This window comes from Crocodylus siamensis, chromosome 4, assembly GCF_052110815.1.
Source record: "Crocodylus siamensis isolate JL-2025a chromosome 4, ASM5211081v1, whole genome shotgun sequence".
Lineage (NCBI taxonomy): Eukaryota > Metazoa > Chordata > Crocodylia > Crocodylidae > Crocodylus > Crocodylus siamensis.
Window position 1 is genome coordinate 161,352,190 of NC_143398.1, and position 14,881 is coordinate 161,367,070.

The 14,881-nt window shown below is 44.5% G+C and overlaps 1 protein-coding gene across 1 annotated transcript in view; it reads right to left on the reverse strand.

Moving 5' to 3' along the window:
* SKAP1 (src kinase associated phosphoprotein 1) overlaps positions 1-14,881 on the reverse strand; it is a 245,351-nt gene that overhangs the window by 25,174 nt on the left and 205,296 nt on the right. The window contains exon 10 of the mRNA XM_090044642.1: positions 11,542-11,604. Coding sequence (XP_089900768.1) covers positions 11,542-11,604 — 63 coding nt within the window. The remainder of the gene's footprint in view (positions 1-11,541; positions 11,605-14,881) is intronic.

Below are 14,881 nucleotides of genomic sequence, written 5' to 3' on the forward strand. Positions count from 1 at the left end.
GTTCCAGGGATCAGAGCAGCAAATGCAGTACCTATATTCAAGAAAGGCTTGAGGGGTGAGCTGAACAATTATAGACCTGTAGGCCATACATCTGTACCTAACAATGGTTTGAAATCATAAACAAAAATAGGAATCACAAAATATTTAGAAGATCATGACCTGACAGGGTCTCATATGAGTGAATTCTAGGGCAAACAAAAAAAGTCATATCTCACTAATCTCCCAGAATTTTTGAGGATGTCATCAAGTAGTGGATGAACCACTCTACATAACTGAGACTTTTGAGAAGTCCTCCTGAGCCTCTGAAAAGTTCCTGAACACAAAAACAGTCTTAAAGAAACAGAGCATTTTAGAACAAAAGGAAAAACTACAGTAATTAAGAGGCAGAAAGGAGGAATGAAATGGTCATTTTTTGTCATTATAAAACATTAGTATTAGGTTACCTCAAAGTTCAGCATTAGGTTCTGCACAATTGAATATATTTATTTAAGGATTGACAACATACGGACCATGGTCTGAAGCCAGTCTGCTTTTGTCTTTGCCTGTGCTCATGTTGGGACTGAGCAGTGAAGAACTGTGCCAGGACTAGGGAGCTAGAAGCTGTGCCCCCATTACTGCCACTTTTCTCCACTCCCTCTGACATCCCTAACTGGGCTGGGTGGGGGGTGTGGGGAGAAAATCAGCTTCCAGCTCCCCAACCCCAGCACAGCTCCCCCTCTGGCTAGAAGCTGCTCTCATACTGCAGCCAGGCTGGGAGAAGCGATGGTGCTACAGGAACAGCTCCCAGCTGCCTGGCTTTTCCCTTCCTTCCTCCCTCCTTCCCCAGATATCCTTCCCCACACCCCCAGCCCCTTTGCTGATGTACTGCTGAAGCCAAAAAAGGCTTGAAAAGGTTGCTGGTTCCTGCATTTAATAATGATCAGGAAATAGGTCAGGTAATAATGCGGCTAAATTTGCAGATGACATCAAACTATTTAGTTTTGTCAGGAGCAGATACGACTGAAAGGAACTGCAGAGAGAGCTGAACAAGCTGGATGAAAGAGCCACATGATGGCAAAGAGAGTACAGGGTCAGTATGGGCAAAGAGAGGTACTGTGTCAGGAGCTACCTTAGAGGGAGTTAATGTATTAACTCTATCAACTCAGGAAAAGGACAATGACTTCACAGTAAACAAATCAATAAAGTGTTGTCCTCAATGCACAGCCTGATCAAAAAAGCAAACAAATTGTTAAACTGCATATGAAATGGAATGGTTGATCATACAGAAGATACCAGTTTAATTATTAGATGCTGCAATATCACTAAGAAAACTCCGTGCGTTACTGGTCACCCCATCCCAAAAACAACATTTCTGAAGTTCATGAGGCTCAGAGAAGGACAACAAGAATGACCAAGAAGCATTGCCTGCTTCTTCATTAAGACCTGACAAAAAGGCTTTGCATTCAAAAGCTTGTCTAAGTCTACCTCAACCATGCAATTGCTCCAATAAAAGATACCACCCTCAACAATTGCTGCCTCTCGCAAGGGACTAGAAAAAAATCTTATGAGATGGAAAAGATTAGGATTGTGACCTTAGAATAAAGAGAACTGAGGGAACATGACAAAAGTACATAAAATACTGAACAATGTAAAGAAGGTATATGGGAAACTTCTGCTTTTCTTGTGTCTTAACACAAGACCTAGGAGCCAATTCAATGACACGTAAAGGTGGGAAAAACTGAAAGCCAACCAAATGAAATATTCTTTCATTCAATGCGTAATTGAACTGTGGGACTCCTTCCACAGGAGGTTCTTGATGGCAAGAATTAAACAGGATTAAAAAAACAAGGAGCAGGACATCTGTACGAATATCAAGCATATCCATTTAAAATAAGACCATTATATCAAAGGAACTATAAGAAGGTGGTTATGCAGAAACACTAAGTGAGTAGCTGGCAACAGATGGAAAAAGCATAATGAATGCAGAAAGGTTTTTAAAGGGAACCAGATGGGGCAATTCTTTAAAGAACAGAATAACTCAGGATTGGGAGTAGGCACATGCCCCAAACCTGTTGATTTTCTCCTAACGAACATAAAACCACATTTTGGGAGACAAAGGAGGCACAAAACACACAGCACTGAAACAGGCAGATAGTAGAAGGGACATTAATCCTCATATTCTAGGGCCTAAGCCAATCTTTCGTGGAGATCACAATGAGACCTAAATGTGGGGATAAATTAGCCCACGTCTGTCTGCTGGGGAATTTTGGTCACTGTCAGACAGGACACTGGGCTACATGGATTGCGGCCATGATCTTATCTAACAAGTCCAACGTTCGTCATTACTAAATCCTGCTGTTCTGCTCTGGAGGATGACTCTGGAACCAGACTCACAGTCCTATCAATTTCTACAGAAATTAGATTCATACTGAAAACCAAAAATCTTGGCCCTTGATTCTGCATTCACTTACAGTGTAGTGATGCTATCCATTTCAATGCAGCTGTTACTGATTTACACTGATATAAGAGGGAAGAGAATTGGGCTGTATGTTTATAGACCTGAGAGTCATCAAGAAAATCATCTAGACATGACTTTTGCCACATTTGCTGCCCAAGTCTGCACAGTCTGAAGCAAAGGCTATGAGAGGAGTGTAAACTGCCCCCATTCATTTCAATGGTGAGCACTGCTTCTGAAGACTACTGATGATAGTCTAATTATCAATGTTTTTATTAGCTCTTTTCATATCACAGAAACTACCTGCCAGGAAAGAGGGTGGAGCTAAGTTGGTGGATGAAGCCAGGGCTTGTGGCTGCTATTTGAGTAGTGGAATTTGGCTTTGTTTACCCTAGACAGACAAACTGTGCGGCAGATGTGGCTATCCCCTCTACCCAGCTCAGAATGCAAGGGATTAAAAACTGCCCATTTGCTAAGAGGAGGAAATTGGTGTCTTGGCAAGATGAGATTGAAGCTTTCAGTTTGATTTGCTGGGGCAGTTTGGCTTCATGGTGTCCTTGTGGCTCTAGAAATTAAAAACAATAGTTTTACATTAGCCAAATGCTCATCTGGCATTTTGACCATTTGATATAATTAAGAAAAATACCCATGACAAACCTTCTCCCCCTTCCCCCACAGCTTTCATTTCAAGGACTTCACTCCACCTAATTATTTTTCTATCCCATTTGTCCATTTGGATTGAAGTACAAAATATGAAGACTAAGGTATGAAGACAGGCACTTGCACTGCTCTAACAACCCTTCCCCTTGACATACAGCCCAGTAATTCAGAGGCAAAAGTCTAATATATTATTTAGTGTAAAACAGACACAGGACCTAAACCAGTCATGACAACGCTAATAACTAAAACAGTTCTAACGATTAACAACAATTACAGCCACCAGGAAGATGCTAATGAGTATGAGCAGGGCTTTTAAATGGCTGGCAAGGTTGTCAGTATATTAAGCCAAATTTTTTCCAGGGTGGCTTCTTATTTGGGTTCCTCTCCTTGAGAGGAACTATGTTTTCAGAGTTACTGAGCACTCACAGTTCCCTTCCTTCTTAAACTTCAGGCTCATGGCAGTTCTGTCTGGGCCCACCAGGCCCTCAGAGACTACTTGGAAAAACATGGCCTTAAAATGCTTTTCAAAACCGCAACTAGTAAGTGCTCTAGGGATTTGAATTTCCATGGGATTCATCTGCATAATTCCATCAGCAACTTCTGAAGATCTTAGCCTTACTCTTCAAGTACATTCAAGGCCCTTAGCAGGTGTAAAGGGAATCTGAGCTAGAAAGCGAAACATGGAAGCCACTTGGCAACAAAACTAGTGTCCCTCTTTGCCTTTATAGATCCTGTTGTTTCCTACTAGCTTCACAATGCTGTGGGCCTGAAAACAGCTGAGGGTCTTGAATGAGCCTCTACTTCAGTGACACAGCTCTACCTGAGGGTGGCAAAGCCTAAGACAGGCTAAAATGGACATGGAAAGGTCATGAGGGAACTCACTGTGATAAGAGCTTTATTTATATGCAGAAGACCCAAAATAAATACATCCCACTTATGGAGGAGTGGTACCAGAACCAGAAACCAGATATGATTTTTAGAGAAACTTTATCTCTATATAAAGGACTGGACTGGTAATTCTCAACCTTTTCCATGCTGGGACTCTCCTCCCATATCAATATGACTCGTGCAGGTTGGTTATAACCCTCAAATTTTGAATCTATGGACTTGAGCCCTCTATCAAACTCTGGAGGAGTGGCCAAATTTGAGAGGCAGATGTTTACATTTACAGCAGACCCATCTCTGATTAGATTCAATATGCTGAGCCTCTGATTCCATCAGCAACAAGCATAGGTAAATGAGGTTATCCACTACCAGAACTAGGTGAGTCTCCAAGGATTTGATAGGGGAAGCAAACCATTTGTCTCAGCATCCTTAGTCCTAGAAAACGGGCTAGAGTTTTTGAGCAGGAGCTTTCACCAGGCTTCTAGTTAGGTTGGAAATGCTTCAAAATAAGCCTCTGTATTTACCTTGGCTCTCATGTCTCTGACAGTGCCTTCGGTTAGGGATTAACCATCTTGGTCCACAAGAAATTGATAATTTTGATTCTCAGGAAATGGGAGATGTATTTTAGAAGTGTCCAGTTAAACAGATACAAAGTTAACCAGACTTGTTAAGTGAGAAGGAAGGTCTAGGTCAGGAGTCGGCAATATTTTTGGACAAAATGCCAAAAACACCCACAACCTCAACTTCTAAGATGTTGGTGTGCCAGGGGCAGACGACGGGAACTGCGAGGGGCCCTATCCTCCTTGTGGCAGCTCAGCCCTGGCCCCTTCCCCAAGGCATGCATGCCCAGGAAAATGTCTGTGTGCCACGCTCTGGCATGTATGCCAGGGGGTTGTCTACCCCGGTCTAGATCCATTCCTTGGCAGACAGAGATGGCAAAGGAAGGCAGCTCGTGACCAAACCATCTTCTATGAAAGCCACGAAGATAGTAGGTTGTGAGACCACCTTCACCTAGAGTGCCTTAAGCAACAGCTCATCTTCTGTTCTGATGTACTGACTTCTAGGCTCACATCCTGATGGATCCGCCTAACCTGTCTTTTCCTTTCATTTGCAGGATGGCTGCAAAATCTTCCTTGTACATCTTTCCACCATAGTCCAACCCTAACAAGTGAAAAATTCATCAGTGCCAGCACAAATAATTCAACAGTTGGATCTGCATGAACTGATGCTAAACCATTCAAGGAAGGTCAGTCAGGAAAATGAAGCAGCCTCTTGTGGAAAGTCACTAGGTGTTGAACGTAGGTCATTAAAGGCAAAAAAAATCAATCCCTTGAATTTATTTGTATGATTGCAGCATTTATAGCCTACTGTTGAAATCAAGGCCCAAATGTGCTAGGTGTTGTACAAATACACAAGAGATAAGCCTTGCTTGAAGAACTAACACTTTAAATAAACAAGTAAGAACAGGAGGGGAAAGAGACACAAAACAGGGTGAAATGACTTGCCCAAGGTCACATAACAGGCCACCGGAAGAGGCAGTATTAGAATCTTGGTCTCCAGACATCCACTAAACCTCTTCTTCAGCAATCCCTTGCATTCAAGGATGATTGTCTTAGCTGTGTGTCTGAAGATGGCTGAGGCCCATCTGGGATCGACAGGCTCTACAGCAGCTTGCACACGTGTTTCCATGTGGCATGGAAGGTGCTGGATTCTTGATTTGGTTTGCACCATGCTATTTCTGCCACTCCCGCTTTTCCATCTCCTGTGGTTGTCATGAGGTTTCAAAGTACTGAGATCCCTGCAGCAAACTCTTCCTCCATTTGGGGCAGTCCTGGGTGATGGTCTTTCACGAGTTGACATGGATGTTGCATTTTTTTAAGACAGACTTGAGGATATTGCTGAAGCACTTTCGCTGCCCTTCTCTTTAGCATACATCTTGGCTGAGCTGTGAGAATAAAGCTTGCTCCAGGAGTCTGGAGTTGGGTATTTGGATGACATGGCTGACTCAACAAAGTTGATATTGGATAATCATTGGGTCAATACTCATGATATTTGCTTGCAGGAGGACACTAACTTTGGTGCATCAGTCTTCCCACTGGATTCAGAGCATCTTTTGCAGGCAGCATTGATGGTACTTCTCCAACAACTTTAGATGTCTCCAGTACATTGTCCATGTCTCAACTCTGTACAGCACGGACAAGGTGACAACTCCTTGATAAATCATGAACTTGGTTTTGGATCTAATGTCAAAACCTTTGAACATCTTTTTCATCAGGCATCCAAAGGCTGCACATGCACACGTTGAATTTCTTCGTCGATGTCAACCTTCTGCAAGAGATGGTTTATGAGATATGGGAAATACTCAACCTTCCCCAGTCTCACCATGGATCTGGATTACCAGATCTGGGGACTGTTCATTAGGAGCTTGTTGGTGGAAGACCTTAGTCTTCTGGATGTTAAACATCAGCCCCATTGTCTTGTATGCCTCTGTAAAGATGTTGACAATTGCCTGAAGGTCTGCTTCTGAGTAAGCACACACTACAGCATCATTAACATATCTGGAGTTCAATGACTGAGGCTGGTGTGGTCTTGGTTTTGGCTTGGAGTCAACTGAGGTTAAGATTACCATCCTTTGGGTAATTTAGCTCCACTCTGGCTGGAAGTTTGTTGGTAATCATATGTAGCATCACAACAAGGAATATTCAGATGAGTGTTGGAGTGATGATAACGTGGACATCTTTGTGATCATGGGCATAGATGATGACATAGTCCATAGTACATTCTATGTATTTGATCAAGAAGAAGATGCCACTGCAGTTGACCTGTCCTACTCCTTCCTTGCCAATGGTTCTGTTCCAGAGGTTAGAGTCACTTCCAACTCTGGCACTGAAATCACCAAGAAAAATAAGTGTCTCCCTCTGGAATATCAGAAAGGATTTGGTCAAGGTTCGTGTAGAACTCCTCTTTGGCTTCATCAGCAGCATCAAGAGTCAGGGCATACACACAGATGACAGTGGCATATTGGCTCCCCACAACTTTAAGACAGACAGTCATGAGGCACTCATTAATTCTGAAAGGGAACTAAATAAGTTGGTTTATGAGTTCATTCTTATTGGCAAAACTAACCCTGTGAAGTCAGAGTTCTCCTTCCTATTTACCCTTCCAGAAGAAGGTACAGCCACCTCCATGTTCTCTGAGCTGCCCATCTCCTGCTTGCTAAGTCTTGTTCAGTGCAGCTACATTGCTGTTGTGTTGCCCAAGTTCTCGGGCCATAATTGCAGTGAGGCGCTCTGGGCATTCACTATTAGGGTTGTCCATGAGGGTGCCAGCGTTCCACGTCCTGAAAATGATTATGTCTCTTTGCTGGTATTTTCCACCACAGTAAAGCTGTTCCCACTGGATGCAGTTATACAGTCAGGAAGAAGATAGACAGGTTATGTTTAGGGCACCTTTTCTAGCCCCCTCTCCATGTGGGGTAAGCAGAGTGGACTATGAAGAGGACTGCTCAGTCACAGTTACAGCTGCCAAACCACACTCCTGTCTCATCCAGGTGCTAGATGACTTCCTTGTAATTGCTGAATTCTTGGAAATGCCACCTTTGCATTTTCATGCCAGTTCCTGACCTCACAATCCTGCTCCTGTCACCACTAGCCGGTCACCAAAGGGCTTGAGGAATGTGCTAGAAAAGCTGTTTTCATGGAAGACACCTGTGCATGACTTCTTTTATCATAGAAGAGCTGCTGCACATCAGCTTTCACACAGCTCTTGACAGAACAGGACCCTGATCCAACAGCAAGAAGAACAAGACAACTGGGGATCTTGTTCTGCTGCAGATTTCATCTGCCTTAGCAGCCACTGAGATTCTAACATCTTCTTCTACCTGCTCCACCGCTGAGGACTTGTAGACCCATGGCTGGGGGTTGGGAAGGCTTATTATAGTGGTGATCTGTATTTGTCATGTAACAGTACTGTCAAAGGATATATGTGTGGCTTTTCAGGAGAGAAAGCAAGTACCCTACCCCCTAAACCATTCCGCCTCTCAAAACATAGCTTGGCTACTTGCTTCTTGCTGATCATAACTTCAAATTCACCGTTACAGAAATCATAGGAGAATTAGGAATTTCAGGAGAAGGGAAAATTTAATTCCATTTTTATCTGCTTCGATTTTTTTTTATTTAAAGATTTGCCTTTGCAATGTTCTCTTCACCTGTTTCCCTCAGTACTCCCCCTTTAGTGTGTTGGATTAGATGCTACACAGATGAAAGCACAGCCCTGTGTTTTGATTGAAGTATGGTTTATAAATATTGGGACGTCTGTTTTCTAAGCTTTGGGGCGCTGGTACCTGCTGTAGCTGCCATATGCTCCAGTGGCCTAATAACTCATTGTGCCAGCAGGGCATTTAGGTGGGAATAAGCACAGCAGAGATGCAAGGAGCCAAAGAATTCTGGTTTTCTCAGATCTTCATGAACAGCTGCAACTCAAATCCATTTGGCTGAGTACGGTAGCATAACTAGGGGTAGGTGAAAGGGACATCTGCTCTGGGCACCAAGTTAGGAGGGGTGCTGGAATCACCCCCCATCCCCACAGAGACCATGCTCCAGCAGCAAAAGCAGCCTCACGGCTTACCCATGCCTGGAACTCCAAAACAGTCCCTGGCGGCAGCAGTTCAGCCAGGGGCTGTTTAAGAGTTCCTGGAGTGGGCAAGATTGCTGGACCCTGCCCACACCCTACTTTCAGAACTGTATGCTCTCCACTCTCAGAACCCCTTTGTGCTCCCCCCTCCCCACCACCCTGGCTCATCCTCAGGGTTTGCCCCAACCACTAAATTTGCTTGTTATGTCATTGGCTAAGTGCATCAGTAATACTCTAACAATGATAGCTGGTCCCAAGGCTTTTCATAGTCAAGGAATAATTATCCAGGAGATACAAGGTCCAGGGGAAATTTATGATAGCTAGGTGCAGTTAGCTGCACTCCATTCAGTTTGTAAACAATCACAAATACTGAGGTTATGGGCAGCACTGGTTCAGCTGTTATAATAGTTATAGGCAACATTGGTCAGCTAAAACTCTACTTGGGAGCTTGTAACCAACACCTGAATAATGTTTAGGACAGCTGCTGTGTGCAACAGTGTGTATGCATGTATATACATATACACTCCCTCAAATACAGATTACTGGAATCTAAGGCTTTCATCACCAAAACCCACATGCTTCCCCATACCATTTCAGCTACTGGGATAACTATGTTGTGACAGCCTAGTGCAGACATACCCAAGTTAACTCTGGTACCAGTGTCAGTTTAGCTGTAGCAGCATGGCACTCTGTGTAGCCTGCAAAACCCACCCAAGCAGCAGAATAAATCCGTGGATGTCAGCCTGCACTGAACTTTGTGCTACTACTGCTAGGCTGCAACCAGTATCCAAGCCACTGACTGCAGTGTAGACATACCCCAAGTAGAAAACTTTGCAGTCTCTATTGTTAGGTCACTAGAGGGAGACAGTCACACACCTGGCAGCTCCAAAGGTGTTCTACAGTAAATGACACTGTGTCTTTTCCCTACACAGATGGGGCAGCATGAAGTGACAGAAGCACAGCTTTGTGCTGAGACCCCTTGGACCGTAAAGATACATGCATGCATGTGCATGTATGTATGCATACCTACACAAGACAAGGTTGAATAAACATGGTAGAATCTTCCCTGACCTAGTAGTTAAGCATTCTCCTTTTATTTCTAGGACTGCAAGCTCTATAGAGAGGGAGCCAGGGAGGAAAGAGATGATGAGGGCGTCTCCCATAGTACATTTTGCCAAGAGGCCGCCATTTCCTGAGTAGGGCTGCAGCAAGAGAACTGGGGCCACAGGAAGCTCACAGCTGCTCCCACCCAAACTGCCTGCACACAAGTGCTCTTTCCTGTGCCAGGGGCGGAAGCCCAATGGGGAAAAAAAAAGGCAGGTGGGATTGAGGGGAGCTGGGCAGGAAACAGACTTTCCGCTCAGCTCCCACACATCACATTCTTAAGGAAAAAGCAGGGGTGGGGACACTGGATGCCATGCATATGCTGCCAGGGTAGCTTGTTCTACACTGGTGTGAGGGAGGAGGGGGAAGAGTCATCAGGGTGGGGTTTCTGAGGCCTCAGATATTCCAGCAGAGTGATCCTCCCCATTCAGCCTTCCTGTTGGCTTTTACTGGTTGTGACTCATTTTCCGTTGTCTGGTTGTTGTTTTTTTTTGCACAGCTCCCCCTTCCCCTTTGCCATTGCCTCAGCTTTATGACCCTGGCTCCCTCTCAAGGGCCTTCTACAGTACCTGTCTCCTGTTGAGAATGGGGTATAGGGAGAGAGAGAGACAGAGAGGGAGAGGTGTACTTGCATTTGCCATTGGGATCTTTGTAACCACTGAACAAGCTGCTTGCCTGATGTCTGTAGAGCTCAGGTGCTTTAATGGAGCTTTGGCACTTTTATCTAATAGCCGATTGAGCCAGCTTTAGCCTAAAGTGCAAAAAAGCTCTGCTGAAGGGCCCAGTCTACATAGATGCTGCAAACCTGGGTTGAAGTAACATGCTGCAGCTTCTGGTAAACGTGGTTTTTTTTGTTTTTAACATCTGCAAGCAGCCAAGAGAGCTTAACTAATCACCTGTAACTTGCATAACAGTGCAGAGTTGGAGGAGATGTGATTTCATGCCCACTGTAATTTCATGTCCAATTAAATTATTTACATTAAAAAAAAACATTAATTCCTAATATGCCTGGGATGACACGTGGGCACCTGAAACTGGAACCAGCCAGCCCAGCACTCCAAGAACACACATTTCTGTTGGCTCCTGCCTTTGGCCTCCTGATCTGAGGGTGCAGGAAAATGGTGCAGTCCTTACATTCCCCAATTATCTTAGAATCAGGGAGCCATCCTCTCGTTTCAGGAGAACTCTCTCAAAGCTGCCCTGTCCTTTGAGTGGAGCACAAATCTGTCCTCAAGTTTAGAAAATGATTCCTTCTCCCTTCCCAACAGGGCGGTGCACTCCCCTAGCTAATATACACTGAGACAGATCTAGGCCCAGCATTTGGAAAGGGGCACAATGCTACAGATGGCAGGGGGCTGAAAAGTTGCAGTGAGTTGCTGGATGGCCTCATTCCGCTAGAAAGTAGTGTTAATACCCAAGCAAAAGGAAACCTCACCAGCAGCCAGACTTAGCAATGGTGTGACTGGAGGGAAAAGTTGGCGGGGCGGCAGCAGGGGTAGCGAGGACTGTGCAACGCCCATTACAGGTGGGTGGAGCAGGGATGGTGTCTGTAAGGTAGCTGTGTGCCAGGGAGACAGAGGAACTGTGAAGGCTGGTGGACAAGGATCTTCAAAAACTCCTGAACAGTCCCCAGAGTCTGGGCCTTGATCAAACTTCTGCCCTGGATAGTCTCTTCTCTCCTCTGACACTCTCTACAATCTCAAGCCCTAGGCCTTTCCCATTCTCTGCACACTCAGCTCCAGATGTATTTGCTTGCTCTTAGTCAACCTCTGCAGATACATAGGGGCAGGCTATTTCTGCAGTCCAGATCTGAAGAGTCCACTTACCAGTTTTAATGTTACTTCCAGCATCCCTTCTGTCCTCTGGAAAGGGCATGTCAAGGTCTTCATCTGAAGTGGAGGAAATAAAACAAAAGAAATTTGTTACTGAGGATTTAATATGAAGAAATTTATCCTTTGTGAGACACAGAGAAGATGGTAGGTTCCTTAGTCTACCACCTCTTCAGAGATTTTACTATTTTCCTGACTCCAGGCCCAGTTAACTCAGTGCTAACCTCACCCACTGTCTTTGCTGGCAGCAAGAAAACCCAGCCCTTAGGACTTGACTGGGTACCCATCACCCTAGTATCTAAACATTCAGAGCACAGTCAACATAAGCCCATGCCACAGACCCAAGGAAAGAGAACACAACGTAAAGTCCCAGTGCAAGTAAACTACAGGAGGAGTTAACTCTAGCTTTTATACAGTGCTGTTCATCAACAGAGATAGCAAAGTGTTTTACAAAGGAGGTCAGTATCATTACCCCCATCTCATAGATGGGGAAATTGGGACAGCAAGAGGCTAAGTGATTTGCCCAAGATCACAGAGTAAGTACATCAGTGGCATAGCTGGGAATAGGTCCCACGTGTCACAGGTCTCAATCCAACACTCTACATCTACTAGGTCACACTGTCTTCCAATTAATTCTTCAAGGGGACAGAATCATTATGTGGAAGGAGCAGAGATACTATGGTGATGGGCAGCAGCACCATACCTGTAAGCAGGCAGGCAAACAGATGATTTTGGCTGAGAGAGCATCTGACTGTCAAAATAATAAATTCTGCATTTAGACTGTGCTGAGGGGAGACGGAAGTCACTAGCTTCTAGGGACTGGTAATATTTTAAGACACGTTGCAGAAACCTATGAATTGTTATTAACACTAGTGAAAACAATCACTTATTAGCATCATAAATTTACATGGCACTTTATAAAGCTTCATACAGGAAGCCGTATTTCCTGAGCTGAAGAGCTTATGGTCTGCAAGAAACAAGACACCAAGCAATATTCCAGGAAAGATAGGAAGTGAAAAGGATTTTTGAAAGCAGCAGAATTTAAGGAGGATTTGAAGGAAGAGAGAGAAAGGGCACCTGGCAGCAAAAAGAAAAAGATGCTGATCCAGGTCTGAGAAGATGAATGGTAGAAGAGGGAAAGATTATAGGACTTTTGACACTAACTTCAGTGGGAGAAAGTTTGAGCCACAGGAAAGGACTGACATGAGAGGCAGCAATACAAGGATGCAAGTGAGATGAGACTATTTGTGAGCACAAAGAGAATGAACTCAGTGTGACAAGACCTGATCTGTACACAACTGCTGCACTGATTTAACTGGCTTTAAATAGAGGTTGCTTAACCCTGAACAAAACACGATCAGAGATGCTTTGGAACTGTTTCCCAATAGGATTGTGTTGACTTGAATTAAATCAGCATGTCAGCATCAGCACCCAGCTGCCACCTGGTGCAAGATCTTTGTACTAAGGGACTCATTCCAGTTCAGAAGCTCTAACAGTAGTTGCATCCATGTAGATCTCAGCTACGTTCCAGAAAGGGCCAGCCCATGCTGAAGGGTTTTGGCTGAATTGCAGCTGAATGTGGGTCCAGGGCATGTATGGATGAGGCCAAACAGCAGGGCTGGATTTCTCCCCAGCACAGCCCATCAACCCTGAACAGAGGACCTGATCTATTTAGCCCGTGGGTGGGAAGTCAGACAGCTGCCTCCCCGACTCTAGTAGAAGCAAGTCTGTAGATTCGGAAATGGATTGCTGTAAAGGTTAGCCCAGGGTCATTTGGCAGGTTTTCTTTGCAACCAGAGTGACTAGAAATGAAATTTTTAAAAAATGAAAACCAATCTCAATGCTTCTCAAAGACAGATATACATCTATAGCACCTAGACCTTAAAGCTACCATGACCAGGATCATTCAACTCCACCTACTGCCAACAACTATTGACAACCATGGGTTGTTTTTGCAGCATAGGCAAGCCCTGTGCAGAAGTCAGAGGCGCCTTCCCAGAAGGCCAGTCTGCAGGTCTGAATGGATCTGGTTTTGCATTCATCTTAGGATAGATCCATAGGTAAACCCCAGATTCATGATGCTCCACAGTGGGCAGGGCCATTAGTCCACACCAGTCCTTTTGCTGATACCATGCAACTTGATCACTAGGCAGGAGATAATCTGCTGCGCTTAAGCACTTTCTGAAGACACAGCTCTCCCCCCACCCCCCGCCCCACAACCCTGAACCCAGCTGTCTCTTCCACAGGATTCTAATCAATGCAAATCAGGTCAGCCCTCCGCTGTGAATTACAAATTGGATCCAAAGTTGGAGGGTCACTGTAACTGCTCCCCCATTAGACGGGAAGCGGCACCAAAGATCTTTTCTAAATAAATCAGACTTTATTGTAAAACTCGGCCACTGACGAGACATAAGCTCATTAGCATTGATTTTAAAATAAATTATTGAAAGTGGCTTTTGCCTGCTCTTTGCATTTGTAAAAGAGAATGTAAATGTATCTGCAACAATGATAAAAAACCTCACTATCGAGGCCATCAAAACTAGATTCCTTTATCCTTTCAGACAACACCACTTAATCTGGCCTTGGCATGAAAGGGAGGCAAATCTGACAGATTCTCCTAGTATAGTTCAGTTCCAGAACAGAATCTGTTTGTCACTGTACCTTTGGAGATAACTCCAGGGCAGAGCCAGGCTTATACACTGAATGCCAGGACTATCAATACAGAGCCCATCAACCACTGCCAGCTGGACTTGATAAAGAAGTTATTGGTAGAGAGTTCTCCCCAGCCAGAGTCAGAGTAGTAGAAAAGTGCTGAAAGTGCTCCATGGCTAATGCCCCATGCACTCAATAGAAGGGAAAGGATGCCCACTGATTAGGGGACTGATCTCAGTTTTGGGAGACCAGGGATCAAGTCCCTGCTTTGCCACAGACTCACTGGTGACTCTGGGAAAGTCACATGGTATAACTCCGCACCCCCAACCGAGCTAGGGAGTATAAATAAAAGACCGAGGAGCTCATATAGTAGGATGCTGAAAGCCATATATGTTCCTCCAATAGATGGGTTTTCTAATGCCAAAGTGAACACTTCTATTCCGCCACCCACACAGAACCTCAAGATTCTCAGATGATAGAAGCAAGGCAGAAAAATGAGGGAGACAGGGAAGCAAAATCTCATTGATTTGGACACAACAATTTCTTGCTTTATTTTTGACCTAACTCCCAGCCCTCCAGACCATTTCCAGCTTATACATGCCTTGATAAGACCATTCTAATACCAGAAAATCAGCACCCAAGATATTGTACTGGGACCTGGGATGATAGCTCTATTCTTCTGAAC